General features: G+C 38.4%; 1 protein-coding gene across 4 annotated transcripts in view; it reads left to right on the forward strand.

The window, feature by feature from the left end:
• FAM120A (family with sequence similarity 120 member A) overlaps positions 1-19,514 on the forward strand; it is a 55,412-nt gene that overhangs the window by 17,018 nt on the left and 18,880 nt on the right. For 3 of the 4 annotated variants that reach the window (XM_059823009.1, XM_059823010.1, XM_059823012.1), the window contains exons 4-10: positions 3,739-3,867; positions 4,331-4,427; positions 5,522-5,622; positions 5,902-6,185; positions 7,589-7,676; positions 11,020-11,244; positions 14,600-14,774. In XM_059823009.1, coding sequence (XP_059678992.1) covers positions 3,739-3,867; positions 4,331-4,427; positions 5,522-5,622; positions 5,902-6,185; positions 7,589-7,676; positions 11,020-11,244; positions 14,600-14,774 — 1,099 coding nt within the window. The remainder of the gene's footprint in view (positions 1-3,738; positions 3,868-4,330; positions 4,428-5,521; positions 5,623-5,901; positions 6,186-7,588; positions 7,677-11,019; positions 11,245-14,599; positions 14,775-19,514) is intronic. The other variant, XM_059823011.1, reaches the window with a different exon arrangement.

Consider the following 19,514-nt stretch of genomic DNA (forward strand, 5'->3'; position numbering starts at 1 on the left):
TATGTGAGTCCGTTCTCTTTCAAGAAAGCATTTTTGCAAGTTTATTTTGTCAAAACCAAGACATTTTTATCTTGTAGTTTCTGGGCTTGTAATGTTGCTCTCTGCCTCTTGTTTTGACAAATACCTATGTAGAATTAATTTCCTTTCCTCGCTTAATCTTTTCAGAGTGCATTAATAGGTCACTTGTGATTTTTGTCAGTGGTCCATCAGGAAACTGAAGTAGTCCTTTCACAACTAGCAAAGAAACCGCACAGTCTTCTGATGTCATGCTTTCCAACCTGATCACCTCCAAGTGTGTGATCCACCTCCATGTTTGCCTTTCCAAAACTGATTTTCCATGTTGTTGCTTGTCTGAAACTTCTGTAGAGGATAAGGAAAAAAATAGCTTCTAGGAAGAAATCTCTTATAATGAGAAACTGGTAAAATATGGTGCTGATTTTGCTCTGAAATGCTTTGCGTGCAACTAAAAGTAAGTTTGAACCATGAACAGGTTTTCTGTAACTTTTGCTGTTAAGTCTTAATTTTTCCCATACCTAACACTTAGTAAGACTTAGCCTATATTTTAATGCACAGAGTGTTAGAAATAGCATTTATGATTCAGTACAAAATCTACAATTTTGGATTTCTGGAAAGTTCTAAAATGAATAGAAATCTTTTCTTCTTTAGTATCAGGAAAGTACCTCTTATTTCTCCACTTCTCATTTCTGGCTTCTGTGTAGGTCATGACATTTTTAGTTTTGAGGGTGTTCTCACATCTGGACTGGGTGTCTTTGAAACAGAATAAAAGAAAATAAAATCCAAATACCTGAAATGTTTCTAAGTCTGTAGTACATACTTTCAGAAGGTCTCACTTCAGGAATTAAGAATACGCTCCAGTGAGGGCTTTAGGCTGTTTGTTTAAAAGCAGCTAAACAGGGGACGATATGCATAGTAAGCCCTTTATATGTCTCACTTGAGCTTTATACTTCTAGGGTCTGAGCTGGATATTAGTGCTAGAGGGATGTGATGTCTTCTCTTGATGCTAACTGCTTACAGTTTATTAAATATTCCTATCTTGGAGATCACATAAAACTAAAGATGGCTTGCTTACTCCTTTCATCCACTGAATTTTCAAGCAGAGATTGCAGAAACACTCAGGTAGTAACGCAGGGTTTCTCCAAGGGACTCTGCAGAAAGCACATCTAACGTGACACAGCCATGTTATGATTCAGCCGCTCTAGAGATGTATAATAGTTACACGTACAAATAAAATGGTAGGCGTTCGTAAAAAGATTATCAGTGAGAAGAAAATCTATTGCTTCTGCTTGCAGATTGGGTGCAAAATTTTATCATCAATATTTGTGACTGTAAGCTTACATGCGAATGTGATCTATATTTAGTATCGTTGTATATATTCAGAATGCACCCAAGTCAGAATTTAGAATTTACTATCTGAAATAGAAATAATTACCATGCCACTGACAACACTAAACAGAACTGTTCTTAATTTAGGCTCATTAAATGTGGAGCTCGTCTGTGGTAGAGAATGTGACCAGGTATAGAATGAATACCCTGACATTTGTAAAAAAGTAGACAGTAGCAGAAGGAAATTAATAAAAATGGGAATCTGGGCAAAAATTCCATGGTCTAAGTATGAAGAAGGCAAATGAGGGCAGGAAAGAAAATAATTACATATGGTAGACTCCATATAAAATAAAAAAGGGTTGTGGTACAGATTGTAAAGTTGCAAAGATGAAACTAATAGAGTATTAATTAGAATTTTGCATAAACATTTCTGACAAGGCTGAATTGCAGTATTTTCTAGTAAAGTATGATACCTTTGTGTAGAATGCAAGCATAAAGTTTTTTCACGTTTTGTTATAGCTTAAAAAATAGACCTGTTAATAATAATGATCTCTCAAGTCCTGACTCACTGAATTTGCAAATAGGCAGATTAAAATACGTTAAAAGCAAAAACCTAGCTGCCTCTGTAGGCACGGATGGAGTGCTCCAGAATTGTACAGGGGTTCCAGAAAGAATTTTTAGAAATTCCTCAGGCATTCTCTAAAATTTAGGACATGTAGTTGGAGACCTCTTTCTTGCCCCTCGGAGTATGCGCATTGTGCAGCACAGAGGGAAAGGAACAGAAGCTGCCTACGGTTGAGTAGTTCTTCAGACCCAGCTAGCAGTACAGCTCACCGCTTTTAATTTTGCGATGGTCCATGATGGTTGCTTGACCTGAAGTTTCTATACTCCATATAGGATCACGCAGTGCATCTAAGAGCAGTAATTCCCATAATCATATGCTGAATAATCTTCAGTTTATTTTCAGGACTGTTGGTATAGGAGGAGCCTATTGAGAGTGTCGAGATGCAGTCCAGGGTTTCCCAGACTACCCAGTTCCCCTCCTTTCTCCATGTGGACACGAGAAGGAATCAAGCCAAAGAAGTAGGGTCTAGAACTTCTAGTACAGCACATCCATCTGCAGCTGCCAGTCGCTGAGCTGCGGGAGCTTTGTCTGTAGGGGCTTGGGATGTCATCCCAAAGTTCTTCCAGCTCTTTCTTTTTACTACAAAGAGAGGTCTTTTGCTACGAAGTCCAAAGTAATTCTTACCTTTTCAAACACGTGGCGTGAGTCAGTGACCGGTGAATCAATGGGAATTCATCATTTTCCCAAGATCTTGAGTAGACTGTACCATGGACTCTGATTTGTAGATAAAAATCTATGGTCTGTATGGGCTCAGGTCATAAACTCCAGGGAAATTCTAGCATGCATTTAAGCACATGTTTCTCGTCCATTCAAAACAGTTGGTGAATATGGGAGGTCAGACACATCTGTCATTGGATGGTGGAACATCAATTATTTTAATGCCAGAATGTTGAAACTATTTTGTCAATGGAATTATCTTAAGAATTTCCTCTGTGTCTGCAAAAAGAGTAACTAGCCCTATAACCGTGTTGATATTGAAATGCTTGAAAGAGAAAGTAACTATGCTTGCATAATAGCCACAGGAGAAATCCGTACGTCATTCTTTCTCAATGTATAATATAAAAGAAATAAAAATAATTCCTTGCCTGAAATGTTATCTATAATGTGAAGCTGTATGAGTATATTCTACTACAGATAATGAAATACTCAGAATTTGAAAACACTAATTACTGAACGATATAATCTTCAAATAATGATTTTAGACCAATTCCTGTAGAATCTTGGAAATAAGTTTCCTTGAGATAGTGCTTTTCTCCGTTTGTTTTTCACATCCTTCCTTTTCTGTGTACGTAGAGACCTTCCTGTTCCCAGTGGATCTCTTTCATCAGTTCTGATACCCCTTTACAGTCAGAATATAAATTGTGTCAAAACAAAATATTTTCTGACATATGTATATGTAAAATGGATGTATCCACATTAGATAAAGCATTCTGCACTAGAGGAAATGTCCAACTAGAAAGCAATAATATAATTAGCATCGTTGACCTTGTTTGTTGTCGGAGATGATATTTAACCAGCAAATATTTGCATAGAGGTGGGGTTTCACATATATATAAATACACCATAGATGAAAAATATGGGAGTCATTGTTTATGGTGAAGTCTTAAAAACAAGGTGGAAGGTACACAAATATCCAGATACTAAATCTGGCAACATGGAATTTGTTGAATATATTTTCAATAAATAAATGGTTTAATCCTCTGCTGTGTAACTGAAGTATCTTGGGCTACCCTGTTATTTCATACTGGCATGTATGTTTGTTTGCATAGGTACGTGCTCACCAGTTAGTTTTACCACCTTGTGACGTAGTAATCAAAGCCGTAGCTGACTACGTCCGTAATATTCAGGACACCACTGATTTGGATGCCATAGCAAAAGATGTTTTTCAACATTCACAGGTAAAGTATAAAGCAAAATATTGGTTTGGGGTTTTTTTAAACCAATGGTGCTATACATTTGTGTTGGAAGAATTGGGTTCTATAAAAATAGTGTTTGGCGTCAGTTGATAATAGGAATCTATGGGTATAGGCAGTGTCTTAGATACCCTAATTTTACTTTCCATGCTTTCTGAAGGTAAAAATACTGCATTTACCCTCAGTGCTTTAAAGTTAAATTCCTGATAAGCAAAGGCGTTTTTGTAGTCCGGCTTTGTGTACTGTCATTGAGAATCAGTGGTACCTGAAGACAGTATTTTCAAGCTTTATCCTTACATGGATTGACGTTATTTCTCGTGCTATAGTCCTCAAGGGTCCATAGGCGTTATTACTGTATGGGATGTGGTACACGTTAACTGCTCTACAGTGCTGACCTATAGATGACATGCCTGGATTTGCTCCTGACAGATCTTTTTTTTTATTTTAGTCTAGAACAGATGACAAAGTTACTCGATTTAAGCGAGCAGTTGCTTATTACTCAGCAACTAATAAACCTATGCCATTTCATCCACCACATTACCTAGGTGAGTAATTAAAGAACTAAGGCTTTTCATTGTAGCTAAAACCTGGGATAACCCTAAATCAGAAATAGTATTATTAGCAGGATCTTACAAAAATGTTTATATTCTCTGGCAATTTTCATTGACCCTTGAATATGAGGTTTCAAAAGAAGGTTTCTTAGGAAACGCATAGAGGTTGTGTTCTTTCCCCCAAAAGAGAACAACAACCTGGACTGATTTTCCTCTGAGCTACTGCTGCATCAGTTCTAGCTTTAGGACACTTGAGAGTGTGGTGCTGTAAACAACTGAAATCTGGTGACCGGTTCCAATCATGAAGACCGTTTCTATTTCTATTCCATAAAATCTATTTCCTGTTTCTCACTGGACTTACCTGCCATGTTTTACAAATCCCTTTATAGTCTTTGATTTTTTTTATGTCATAACATACCCGCTTAAATTGCAGTTACAAATTGTTCTGGCATTGCAGATTATTCTCAAGGCTTAAAAATTAACTGTGTAATCACAGGGTTTACTACATACACCTCATTCTTAACACAAAATCATAATTTGAGCTGAAATTTTCTAAAGATTTTCTGTTACCATACTGGTAGACTAATACAGATTTTTCCTTCTCTTTTTTGGGGGGTGGGGTGTCTTTATTTGCATTGAAAGACCTGCATTAAAGGGCGTTAAGGCTACTCTAGGTCAAATATTCAAATGATAGGAAGTGTCTGTGTAACGTTGTTTTTGCCAGCTTCTTCATTATCACATTTGTTGGGCTTTTTTCTTTGAAGCTTCCTTTGATTCCCAGGTAGAATAGAAATGTGCAGTAATGAGAGATACAAAGAATTGAGAGAAGGTGAGATAAGTAGAATAGACTTCACAATATACAAGGTATTTTTATCAAAAGGCAAAAATGAATAAAACTGACTTAAAGGCATGCTAGAAAGCCATAATGCTAACAGAACACGAATAAATAAACTAGAGAGGCAAAAGGGTAAAAAGGGTAACATTTGTGTCGAATAGTGAGCATTTTCATGAGTGTTTGGTTTTTCCCCTGGGTTGGTTTTTTTTTGTTGTTAATTCTTTTTTTCCCCTCCTCTCCATTTGCAATACAGCAGCCAGACCAAATCAGTTTGGTATGCCTGGGATAGTGCCACCATATGTTCCTTCTCAGATGCTTAACATTCCACAGACCTCACTACAAGCAAAACCTGTGGTAAGTATAGCCCTTAGCCCTTTGCCTGGGGAGAAACCTGCTGTGCTCATCAAATTAAAATCTAGGTGGGAAAGGTATATCTTAACTTTTTTAGTTCACTGCTTAAGTCTGGAACTATAGTGATGCCCCAGACTCTCGTAGAACAATTTTTGTGGGTGTCCAAGATGGCAGAGATTTAATGTGTACGTTTGGAAGCTGCCACTTGATTAAATAATGGATTTTGTTTTGAAAGAAAAGCCTTTTTGCTACTTTCACTTAAGAAAGTTCACTTTATTTTAGGCCCAGCAGATGTCCAATCAGGGTGGGGCCCAAGGTCAGGGTCCATACCCATATAGTCTCTCTGAGCCAGCCATCACCTTGGAAACAGGTGGAAAAAGTCTTTCTGAGCAGAACAACTACAGTAACATTCCTCACGAAGGAAAACATACACCATTGTATGAACGATCTTCTCCAATAAATCCAGCTCAGAGTGGGAGCCCTAATCATGTGGATTCAACGTATTTTCCTGCTTCTTCTACATCTTCGTCCTCCGACAATGATGAAGGCAATGGAGGTGCAGTGAAGTAAGTTTTTCATGAGGATATTTTCTTACTCGGCTTCTGTTAAATTTATTTTCAAAATTGTCCACCAGCATCCTGGAAGTAAGAAATCTGCATATGATAGACCTTCAAAAAATAGTTTGAGGTCTGCAAACACACCCCTGGTTCACTTTAGTCGCCTTGTTCCTTAACAAGCAGAAATCCTAAACCAAATAATGTTGGGTGGTTTTCCACTTCTGCCCTTAGGTTTTATTGAAAAAAGGAGAGTGTGAGATTTTGGTAAATGTCATAAAGCCTTTGAGTTCTTTACTTTGTATAAAAGAAATATTCCTATTTCACAGTATAATTCATTAAAATTTCAGTAGCTAAAAACTATGAAACTTCACTGAATTTATAGTGTTTACACTTGTAAAATTTTGGGATAATGTGGCTTGGTGAGGAAACCTGGTGTGAATGTCAGAAATTCACCGTTTAGGACAGTGACTTAAGAGCCCTTGTTGACAGGCTATGCGTGGAACAAAGCCACAATCAAACTGGTTTTGCTCTGTTCTACTCATGTGCCTTGTTTACTGCAGAAGTATTTCTGACTTGCACTAGATCATATGTCTGTCCTTGGCAATAAAGTTGTGCAGACTTTCATTTAATTACTGCTTGCTGACCTACAAAAAGGAAATCTGAACGGAGGCAGTTTGTGTTTACCTTTGTCTTAGTAGGTGTAGTGGCTTATTCTGTGAGAATCGAAGCCTGGGGCTTTAGCAGGTCTGTGATTGCCTCTAGAAGTTTGGGGTTGTATATAATAAGTATGTATGTTACTAATGGGTATTAAATTCTGAATGTGTCTACAACTATGCGTGATGGCTTGGACTTCGTTTTTTTGATGCAGTCTGTCAACTTCAAATATTATCATGTGTTTTGCTTAGTAAATCAAATAAGTTTGCATGGCTTCCATGCAGTGTAGAACTGGAAATGTACCTGCTTTAGAAAAGACAATATAAAATGTTCTTCAGCATTTTTGATAGTGTTGCCTTATGCATTTTACGCAATAAAATTTTGAATAAATTTAGAAACTGAAATCTAGACAGTGTCATTTATATCATGGTTTGTAGAAACGGTCTTCTAATTGAGGGAAGTTACTTGGCATAGTGACAAATATTTAAAGTTCAATCAAGAATTTTTCCTGCATGAACATTATTTAGTCATTGTACTATACAGCTTTTAAATACAATCCAAATGTTGACATAGTGTAAATGAATAAATGTCGGTATTAAATTCTCTTCAAGACTCCTAGAAATTGACATTTCTAATACATAGCATCCCTTAAAATCAGGGTCTCTGGCCCATAGTTCCAATAACAGTGACGAAGGATTTCTTCCATTGTATCTTAAACAGCACTTTTATACTGTGTTTTTCTTTACGTTGTCCTTCAGCCATGTCAGTGGGAACAAAATAGGCTGGGAAAAAACAGGAACCCAGTCAGAAAGTCAAACGCGTGGAGAGCTGGGAGACCAAACAAAGGTAATTCCTTAAGTTCCAAACATCACAATTTATTAATTTTGTATTAAAGCTTTACAGAAAACTGAGTAGAATTTTCAGTATGGATGTGCAGGATTCAGTGTAAACTTTTACATATTTTTGTGAATTACAAAACAACAGCTTTAAAGTACAGTAAGAAGTTTTCCAGGGAATGTTGTAGCATATACATAAAAAGGAAAATGAAATAGGATGTGTTAGAAAATACTAGATATAAAATAGAAAGAAACGAATAAACTTGTTTACTCTTTAGCTAACAACCTCATCCTTAGATATTGCTATCCGTGTTTACAGTGGTGTGTTATTTTGATTTTTACTTAGGAGTATAGCAGTCTTAAGTGTCCGTGGGTTCAGAGTCCATGTCATGTAACCTACAGTGTAGTGAGAACAGCTCTAACACACATTTCAATGTTAGCCACAGACCATTATAGGTGTATTTAAAGCTCATCTGAGGAGTAAAAGTCCTTTGTAACCACCTGGTATGAATTTCACATAATACATCTTAAAGGAGCTCCGTGGGACCGGTTAGAATGTATTGCTACTTAACTAAGTAAGGATGGAATAACTAAGCCCTTGATAAAGACTTAACATTATCCTATTAAATTTCTTGAAGATTTAGAACCATTGTCAAATTAAGAGTATGATGGTCTGTATTCCAAGTTTGAACCGTGTTTGGAAAGGACATTCGAAGCATTTGCACTTAATATCTCTGCATCTTTGTGATGGAACTGTACGCCAACTGTTAATTTTGCATCAAAAAACCCCAATCACGAGTTACCTACGCTGTAGACAAACAGAACATTTTCCCTGAACCTTTGGTATAGACATTCCAGTAAACTTGGGCTTTGTGCTTAAAATATCAAGCTGATGATTTCATCCATCAGTGGTTATTATTCTTGCAGACTACGCCCCGTACGATAACTGTATCTGCCTGCGGATTAGTCACCATATGCAAATGCTAATTTGACCTATTACATTCCTTTCTTCTCTGTTTGACGGGCCATGTACGAAGCCTGGTGCGTCCCAGCTGCAGCCCCGCGGGCCGGCACAGCTCGACACCCTGCAGAGGAGGGAAGCGGAGGGGGGGCAGCCGGAGCGGCGGTGGTGCCTCCCCGGGGAGCTGGGCGATGGATGGGTGGGACATACTGCACGGTGTGTCTGGCTGCCTGTCTCCATACACACAGAATTAGGGCTGTATAAGCAGTGATTAAACTTTCCAATAGATGTATGTATGCTGTCCAACTTAAATGTATCCAATTTAATGTATAAATGCTTGTGAGTTTTACTTGCCTTTTTTTTTTTTAATATCAAACCACTTCTTCAGCCTTCAGTAGCAGGAGAAGACAGTTGCATCTGTTGAGTATGGCAGGGAGGATTATGAGTACATTTTGTAGATGAACTCACTTCATAGAGAGGTATATATTAATGATTAAAAAAAAGAAATATTTCCTGAAGATTTCAACTGAATGAGCTATGTGAATTTCTGAGGGAAAGCACTGAAAATCTATCATGGATCAGACAGGCAGCAGCAATCTTGACACTCCTTTCACTTGACTTAAATGTCAAAATTCCTTGCTCGTAGTTGTGTCACGGCGTGATTATACGTGACAAAGGTATGCTCATCTCATTCGGGTGGATGTATAATACTAAAGATAAAAAAATACTTTTAACTGTGGTAGTTCCTCAGCTCAGGTGTTTGGATACCACTGGAGCAGAACCGGGAAGGACCTGAGTAGTTCAAACGGGGAAAGCATTGCTGTCGTTCAGGGTTGTTTGTCATCTTCCCTCTGTGCCCCCAGTAACGAACGGGCAGTTCTGTAAACTCCTCTTTGTGGTCCAGTATCACTGACTTTTAGTTGTTGGGGCAGTAAGAGACAGGGACAAAAATCTTTAAACTGATAGTATAACATGGATTGAATAGAGCTGTAATAGCTCACATGTTTATAAAAACATTCTGTATTAGTATATTGTGTTAGAAGTGTTCTGTTTTACAGGTTTTAACCATTTCTTCCGTATATTTTCATTTTTATAAATAAAAAGAAGTCTGGATTATCAACGCTAAAATAGAATGTTTCAGTAACGTCCTCTTGGATTGTGAGCTTAAAATGTAATCTGAAAACAATGTTGCCCCTTTTGATATTTTGCTAGAACATGTTTTTACTAATATACACCTTCCTGTAGAGGTTTTTGGAGGTTGTGTGAGGTTTTTTTTTGCTTTTACATGCAGGTTTGTATTTTTTGTAAGAACCTGAAGTGAACGAGCTGAGCTTGTTTGGGCCTATTTTTATATTACTTGCTCTGTGGGATTTCATGGCTCTGGCCATTGCTGTTTCAGCTTTGCTTTCAAAGTCTTATGAACCATGTGAAATTTTCTACACAGATTGTGAAAATACTCATGCATGATGAATCATCAAGTGAACAAATCCAATTTCAATCTCAAAAGTTTTTAATATTACTATAATAGTTTATAGGCACAAAAGTAGTATGAACTCTTAAGCAAAAAACAGCTTTCAGTTTGAACACAAGGATTTTTAGGAATGAAGTTTTACTTAAGTCTTACTTTTTTTTTTTTGGTAGTATCTATGAGGGATACAACATAAATGCTTACAAAAAAAGGCTTATTCACCGGGAGGTTTACAGTGTATTTTTATGCATCATGTTTTTCCTATGAAGTTGTGAACTACATTTCTAGAAATGGAATAAAATGCCGCTTTAATCTTGCAGTCAGAAAATGTTGCCATTTTCTCTTACAGTCGTCTTCTCAGAGAAAAGAATTTTATGTTAAAAAAACTGAACAAAACATTTACAAGGCTTTTGAGTTCAGACACTATATTTTAATGTCTTTAAATTGAACTATGTAGTTTTTCCTGCTTCATTTAGAAAAGCAAACTGAGAAGGGATGCGTTAATGGAAGTCTCGATAAATTATAGACTTTGTGACTTGTCAGCCCATTTAGTCAGTAGTATCTTGGAAATACTTAGTTAAGAGGTCATTCATGTTTCATGAAGAGGATAGCAGTCCCCTTTCTGTATTGTGCAATTAAAAATTAAAGAAAATAATTACTGTTGCTGTTAATAAGCTAAAGCTTTACCAGAATTTTTTTTTCAGTAATTTGTTTCTGCTAGCAAACAATGGCTGAAAGTTTACAATTTCTGAAAATTTTTTAGCCAGCTTCGTATAATATATTCTGCATACTGATGCAACATGATGTGAAGATTCACTATTTTCGTTGTGGGGGAAGAAAGAAACTTGCTGTTTCTCTTGGCTGATCTCCTGGTATTATTCCGTACACATTCAAAAGCACTTTATTTTGTATGTTCTGTTATAGGCAGAAGGTTCCTCTAGTGCTTCTTCAGGAAGTCAGGCAGCTGATGTCAAAGGGAATCAAACCAGTAATCCACAAATCCCATGCCTGTTGTCAATGCCCACCAGAAACCACATGGATATTACTACCCCTCCATTACCTCCTGTAGCACCTGAAGTATTAAGAGTGGCAGAACACAGGCACAAGAAGGGGTTAATGTATCCCTACATCTTTCATGTCCTAACCAAGGTATGACATTTAAAAATTATGTACTGTGAAATAATGATTCTGTAAGATAATTGCACTTGCATTTCTGGCTAAAGAGTATCATAAATTTACGTGCTTTTTAATGCTTTGAGGTTTTGGTGCGTTTTTAGTGCTTCTAACAATTTTTTCCCCGTATTCTAACCGCTGATCTGGTCTGGTACATTGTTCCAATAAATATGAGATGACTGTAATTAGAAGTGTTTACTTGCAAAATTAATCATTTTTCCTGAATATATGTAGATATTTTTATATCTCTACATATGTGTGTGTGTGTGTGTATATGTGTGTGTGTGGTTTTATATAGAGTCCATTTCCAACTCAAAACCGCTGCGTATGTGCTTTGGTTGTTGTGCCAAGTCTTTTCTATTTTCAGTGCTCAAAAATACTTAGGTTGTTTTCCCTCTCAGTCTGATCCCTCCCACCCCTGGTAGCTAGCCGTGATAGAAACATAGCAGCTATAAGAAATAGCTTTTGTATAATCCTAAAATGTGATTATAGATGAACTCGATGATGTTCTGATTTTTTGTTCATTGTAGTTTGGCAGAACATTTCTGATGGCGTGGTTTTTTTCTTGGTTTGGCTATTTTATATGCTAGCCTTCAGATCCCAGGTAAGCTGCAAGCGTTTTCACACAGCCTAGGACTCTTTGTCTGCTCAGTGTGTCCAGTAAAAAAAAAAATCTACCTGAATGGCCGCATAAAGACACTTTGAAAAGCAATGGGAGAGCTTCTTCCAGAAATAGGCAGTGATAACCTGCTTCAGTGTGTCTGGAAGCTGCTGAAGTCTGCTTTGTGTTGAACCGGGAAGGAGCCAGAGCAGCGGTGTTCCTGCACAGCTCTGTATTTGACTTAATCTAGTCTCAAAAGATGTAAGTTTGTCGTTCCTTGTAAGTGCAAACAGATGAGTCTGAGAACGAGACAACTTTAATCTTCTTCCTCTTTAGTGTTCAAAACGCTTAGTACTGGTTCTCATACATCAAGCCCATTCAGTGTACATATTTGTACAGCATCTAGCAAAATGGCACTGTCCACATTCCTGTTAACTACATTCATCTTAAAAATCAGCTTCAGGAGAATAAGGTCTGAGGTGGGGATCTGAAATCCATAAAAAGAAAAGTTTCTGCATCAAGGTTGAGGTTTGGATTTCCTATTTTCCATGTGTGTGTGCATCATAGCTTGTATTGCTGTCAGGTTCTTACACTTCTCTTCTTTATCAAAGAAAAGTGGAGAAGAATCAAAAGGTGTATGAAGATCATTGATGCCAGTTCTGTTTCACACTTTGCATAGCCAAATATTCTTAGTACATTTAAACACCATTTGATGTTTAATTATAGAATGATGGAATAATTTAGCTTGGAAAAGACCTTTAAGATCATCAAGTCCAACCATAAACCTAACACTGCCAAGTCCACCACTAAACCGGGTCCCTAAACGCCTCATCTACATGTCTTTTAAATACCTCCAGGGATGGTGACTCCACCACCTCCCTGGGCAGCCTCTGCCAGTGTCTGACAACCCTTTCGGTGAAGAATTTTTTCCTAATATCCAGCCTGAACCTCCCCTGGCGCAACTTGAGGCCATTTCCTCTCGTCCTGTCACTTGGGAGAAGAGACCAACCCCCACCTCACCACAACCCCCTTTCAGGCAGTTGTAGAGAGCGATGAGGTCTCCCCTCAGCCTCCTCTTCTCCAGACTGAACAACCCCAGCTCCCTCAGCCGCTCCTCATCAGACTTGTGCTCCAGACCCCTCACCAGCTCCGTCGCCCTTCTCTGGACACGCTCCAGCACCTCAATGTCCTTCTTGGAGTGAGGGGCCCAACACTGAACACAGGATTCGAGGTGCGGCCTCACCAGCGCCGAGTACGGGGGGACAATCCCCTCCCTACTCCCGCTGACCACACCATTTCTGATACAGGCCAGGATGCCGTTGGCCTTCTTGGCCACCTGGGCACACTGCTGGCTCATATTCAGCCGGCTGTCGACCAACACCCCCATGGGGCAGCTTTCCAGCCACTCGTCCCCAAGCCTGTAGCGTTGCCTGGGGTTGTTGTGACCCAAGTGCAGGACCTGGCACTTCGCCTTGTTGAACCTCATACCATTGGCCTCAGCCCATCGATCCAGCCTGTCCAGATCCCTCTGTATAGCCTGCCTACCCTCGAGCAGATCAACACTCCCACCCAACTTGGTGTATCATATCTCACAATGGGAGGAAATGAATTAAATGCCTGTGTTTGAGAAATCCACTCCCAACAGAGGAAAAAAAAGTTAATCTAGAGATGGCTGCATAAAAAATAAATCAGTGCTACTTCAGACTTTTCTTTATCCACTCTCTGAAATGCTTTTGAACAAGTGCGCAGAGGGGACCTAAAGTATACCATGGGTACACTGACAGATATCTTGTTATATAATTATGGGATTCTTTAGAAATTGTCACACAGAGGTGTTCCAGGTTATGACAATATCCTAATGTAATCACTTCAAAATGTAACCTACAGGATTCATTACTGGGACAATTTAAATGTTTTTTTTTTTTAAGTGAAGGTAGCAAAACGGAGCGCTTGCTTGTCAGTCTTGAAAATAAAGGCTGATAATTTGGGAGCAATGCAGTGAAATCAGTCGTTTTCCAAGAAAATCTTAACATGGTTGGATGTGCAGACACAGAAAACAGAATGTTGCTGCCGTTTTGAGAGTATGTTAGAAGGTTCTTCTATGCTTTTTTCTGAAAAAGTATAAAATGCTAAAGCTTTATTTATTTACATTCATAAACAACCTTACTCATGTTATTCCTAGTTACGACTTTTTGACCAGGTCTTCTCATAATGTTGTTTCTTACAGTGAATCCCCAATACTGTTTCAAATCCTAGCACCAGAAAGTCAGACTAGTGTTTTTAGACAGAATGAATATTTAAAAAAAAAAAACTGTCTGAAATCTAGATCAGCTTCAAATGTGCTTTGACTGTCTAAAAGCGCATTACTGTATTTTCATGGGTACTATTTCACTCTTCAAAGTGTTTGCATTTGAAGATCAATATTTAGGTAATCCTCACCTGAAGATAGTCCAGATGAAAAAAAAAAAAAAGGTGTGTTATGGAGAAGAGAAACGGGAGAGCAACAGGGATAATGAGAGCCTGGAGACGTACTGGAGGAAAGCAAGTAGATTGTAGGGTAATCCTCCTCTGGTGTTACTTTCAGATACCTGAGATCCACCTTACTGCTGAATCACATTTTTCTTGACTAGATGAGATTTATATTAGAGCTGGATTGTGTTACCATGCATACCTAAATACTTTCTGTTCACTATAACATGTCGTATTTTTCTGTTTTCTTTCACACAAAAGGGTGAAATCAAAATTGCCGTTTCTATAGAAGATGAAGCCAACAAAGACCTGCCTCCTGCTGCTCTCCTTTATAGGCCAGTTCGTCAGTATGTTTACGGAGTCCTGTTTAGTTTGGCAGAAAGCAGAAAGAAAACTGAAAGACTTGCTTTTAGAAAGAACAGACTTCCACCAGAATGTATGTACTGTAGAATCCATTCTTTATTTCTCTTCCCTTTGCTATGTTTTCATATCCGTTTGTACCGTGATTTGAATGAGAATAGTTGCTAAGATTTCGTCGGTGTAGCTAATGCTGGAGGAATTTATGGCTTATTTGATCCCACTGATAATAGAAAAATATGTTAATTTGAAATTTTATTTCCTGTAGTAGTTTAAGAACTATAAATGTTACCATTTCTAAGCAAGCTCTGGGGTTTGTTTTTTAAAATGTATGCTCAAGCTGCTATTAGGTTTGCAGCAAGTAATGTCAGTTTGTGATGTAATTTTCAAAGTATATGGCAGAACTTGATTATAGGAAACGTCTATTCTGTGCATATGCATACAAATTTGCAGACTTTTTTCGAAAATGAGAGGTGCATATGGTAACTTACCCTGTCTTCCCAAATGTGTAATTAAATGTACTTCAGTGAAACGTGCAAGTCTCTACTATCTTTCAGGTATTGGCATATAAAAACTTGGTTTAAAATCCTCAGAAGTCAGTTGTAATGTAAGTAAAGGTAGACCTGGGTGAAGACAGACTAAACTTTGGCGAACAGACTTGTCAAAAGATCCTTTTGCTAATTCAGAGGGATGAATGTTAATCTTCGTATTAATACGGAAGTTGTCTTTTTAAGTCTTCTGCTTCCAGGAATTACTGTCATTCCAGAAAATTCAACCTCCTCATTCTAGAGTGTTTTTCTTATAATGAAATGCATACAAGGAAATGATTGAACTTTACAGTAGCATCTTACAAAGGTTAAAGAAATGCTAAAGCATTAAGTGAATGGCAGCAGCAGAAGTATTTATATATAGGAGTCTGCTGTCACTAGACTAAATTTAAGAATCAGATATTTAGAATGTATGAAAGCATCATTCACAGTCTTCATGTGTAAAAGGATAAAAATAAGAGTCAGTTGTAAACTTTATGTTCATTCTCTTTTCTCTTTCCGTTTTTAATTGTGAAATGTTTTTGTACTTTCATAGTGAAGATGATAATCGTCCAACGATGTTTGAAAAACTGTTTATCTTAGCCAGTTATTTTGTGGGAATTAATATTTACCCTGCTTGAATAATGTATCAGCACACGTACTGTCATGAACTTCTTAATTCTTTAAACTCACACAACATAGTAATATTTCAGGTTACGAGGTTTTTTCAGGATTAAAATAGTGACGTTATTTGCAGTATTCATTTATCCTCACTAGACTTCTGTCCTTAAAAGTGCACTACAATGTTTGTAGTGGTGAAGTAGCTGAGTGCTCAAGGTCTGCTTCAGTTTTCAGAATGCTTTTATCTTGTAAACCTAGAATGTTCTCTGTAGGCTACTGGGGAAACCTATATAATCTGTTTTCTCTTCATTTATACTGCTTTTCAGAGGTTTCTTCTCAATGGAGGTTAAGAATGCTACTGCTGACTTGGTTTAGTTACAGGAGCTCCAGCAAATCTTGCTGCAGGACACATTCAGCTACTGACCTACTTCTATCGTAGGACTGGCCACGCTCTTAAAAAAAAAAAAAATTTTTGAACGTCTGCCCAAAAGTTCGTTGCTTCACTGCAAAGCTAACAATGCTGATAAAGATGGATTAGAGCTAAGATGCAAGCATGTGGTTTGAAAGGGCTATGTTGCTGGAACACATTTATTTTGGTCACCTCTCTTACAAAGTAACAAGAATTGGGCAGGCTGCGCAAGATGCAGAGAGAGAATAGTGTCCTAAGCGGCAAGAGTAGATTTCTCAGATCGACTAGTTACACTCGTTAGCCCTTGCTAACTTTTCTGAGGACCCAGGCTATAATGAACTAGTGATGCTGATTCTCCTTCAGTGTCTCTATTTTTTTGCTGCTCTCAAAAATGAGTAAGTTATGAAACAAAGCAATCAAGAGAAAATTTGAGAATTAGGAGACATTAAGAGAATTAAGAAATTAATTTCTAAAGATACATATATTATCACTAAGATTTATGTAGAGAGGTAATTAATACATTAATACCTAAAATCCTGTCATCTTTGTTGTACAAACCATAACACTGACAACATAATAATTGTGCGTGAATAATTTGCAAGTATATTGCATGCGAGGGTTATAGGAGGCTATGAAAAATACATAATGAACTGACAGGTCAGTATTATTACTGAATATATGGACAGCAGGATAATGGATCTTTCGTAAAATGGATAACTTCCTGTCTTTTAAATCATTATTTTTATGTAGTTGAAAAGCCAATAAAAAACAACAGATCTGTTGGAAGAGGTAGTCAGTGAGGTTCTTCAGTGATAATTGTCTGCTAAATAATGCCTTTTCTGTACATGCCCTCATGTCGGCTCCCAGAGGATATGAAAAGCAGAATCATAAAGTTCTTGTGCTTTTCCTGCCAAGGGCACAGCATTGGCTGTGCTGCCCTTCTGAGGAGATGGAAACCCGAGGGTCTGACTTGCTCGTCTTTTCAAGCTCTGAAACGGGTTATTTCCCATGTTCTGATAAATACTTATGTGTAGATGAAACCATCTGCCCTTTCCACTCTGGAAAAATGCAGACTTGTACAAGCTGTCATAACTCCTGGTTGGTTCCAAAGGTTTGTTATTTTAAGCCTAGCCACCTTGTGATGCACTGTTCTCCATCAAGGATGTATTCAGCTGATGCTGTTTCTGCCAAAAGGAAAGCCGTATCTTGGGCAGTAGCCCTTTTGCAAAATCAAGCACGCTTAGCTCAAGCTGTGCTGTCAGTAAAGATTATAAGGTTAAAAATGAGGCTTGATTAATCTGCATTAGCTAGCTCATCTTCTAGCGGCATTGGGTACCTCACACCCTGCATTCAGTTCATGAAAAAAGTGCAAAGAGGATACCAAAACCACCTGAGCTGTAGTTAGAAACGAGGGCTCTAACGGACAGCTTGAGCGTGCAGGATGCTCTTGCTAATGACTTCAGAGCCTGTAACAGCATTTGCATGTTTATCAAGCAGGTTACCCTAACGCAGATTGATGCTGACCCTTTTTACTTGGATTGACCTTAACGTGTTGTGAGGGTAATGTTCGAAGCAGATGGCAGTATATTGTGCAGTTGCTTAGGCTGCTTTGAGTATCAAATCTGCTGATCAGCAGCAGGAGGAAGTTTAGTATGAAAAACAGTGTAATTAGCACTGGGATGTTGTGGCTGAACACACTCTGACCCTGAGTGTTCGTTGTAGCTAATGCTTATCTCCGAGTGGAGGTCCTGGGAGGAAAACACCAAACGTTCCTCTGAGGACAGAGATACTCAGCAGCAGAGGAAGACAGTGCTTTTGGCAGCAGTCCCAGTACAGAGTTGTCAAAGGTGTAAGAAATGCCCTGGAGAAATAAAGTGGATACGGACAAATCCTCGATTCATCTGTTACGTTAAATGCTAAATTTGGGTGAACAGTGCTACAGTTACTTGTCAACTGATACAGCTGTAATTCCTCATCCCCATCACTCAGGGAGGATACTGTTTGCCAGTCCGCTGGAGTGACCTTCATATGAAACCATTCTGCAAGAAGCATGGTTACCTTTCCCATAATAACCATTACTTTGCAAAATTTTGAAGCCAGGGTGGATCTCCAGTGTGACCTCTACAGGTAGCGTGGTACTGAAGACAGTATGTTTTGAGAGCAAACTGAGGTGCTCTTCCTGTGGCCTTAACCTCGTAGAGTCATGGAAGTTGTCATCCCCAGATTAAAAGCTTTGTACCAGATTTGAATGTTGAAACATAGGATTGCAGGTAGAAAACATAGACGTAAAATATTCCCTTCTTCTGAGCTAGAGGTCTTTATATGTGAAAGAAGCAATAGTGAAACATTTGTGTTCTGTACAGTTCTGTTTCCTTGCCGTTGTCTGCTGTTCCAGGAGTTGTGGAAGCTGCGGAAGCGGTCATCTGAGGGCGTTTACGTGTGGTGTGCGTATGGAGTTTCATCTGCTTGCCTCTGGAGGGGCATCCAAACCGAGAAACTGAGTGTAGCAAGGAATATCGCCTCCATTGTCAAAAGGAGGTTGAAGGAAGGAAAACAAGAACTCCAAAACACAAACAACTATTTTATGTCAATTGTCAACAGTTTGGGTTTTTTTTTTTTACCCCTAACAGATTAAACTGTTCTGCATAGTAGCCTCAAAACTAAGAAGTTATGGTCCAAAAGTATCTCTCACTTCTGAGACCTAAAGCAATTAAACAAGGTTTGAAAGCCTACATAAAGTACATCATTTTATTTGTTCATGTTTACTGTCCCAGGCCTAAACAAGAAGTGAAAACCGGTGTGATAAGCTGTGCACAAATAACGGAGTAGCTCCGCTGGCTGTTAAAGCCCATCTTGCATAGCTTGGTGGCATATAAAAACTGGTAGCAACCAAAATAGAACATGATTTTCTAGTGAGGCTACCAACTAAATATATCAGAATATTTATTTTCATTGCCGCATGTTGTCTTTGTAAAAGTTATCCTGAGCTCTGTGAAATGTGGCTGTAATGGTAGAGTAGTTTTATTCTAGAAAAGCGTGAGAGTGCTTTGGGATGTTTTGGAGGGCTTTTTTTAATCTCAGTCATCACCTCTGCCATGGTTTGCCTGCCCCTAACTATGAAATTACTTGTAAGGCTGATGACTGATTGCCAAAGGAGACTTCGTAGCTGTAAGGGCTATCCTGGCACCAGTAGTACTCTCTTCTCGATCTGTAACAGAAGGATTTCCAGCAGAAAGAGCAGGTCTGTGCTCCGGCAGTGACT

The sequence above is a fragment of the Gavia stellata genome, chromosome 12, assembly GCF_030936135.1.
Source record: "Gavia stellata isolate bGavSte3 chromosome 12, bGavSte3.hap2, whole genome shotgun sequence".
Lineage (NCBI taxonomy): Eukaryota > Metazoa > Chordata > Aves > Gaviiformes > Gaviidae > Gavia > Gavia stellata.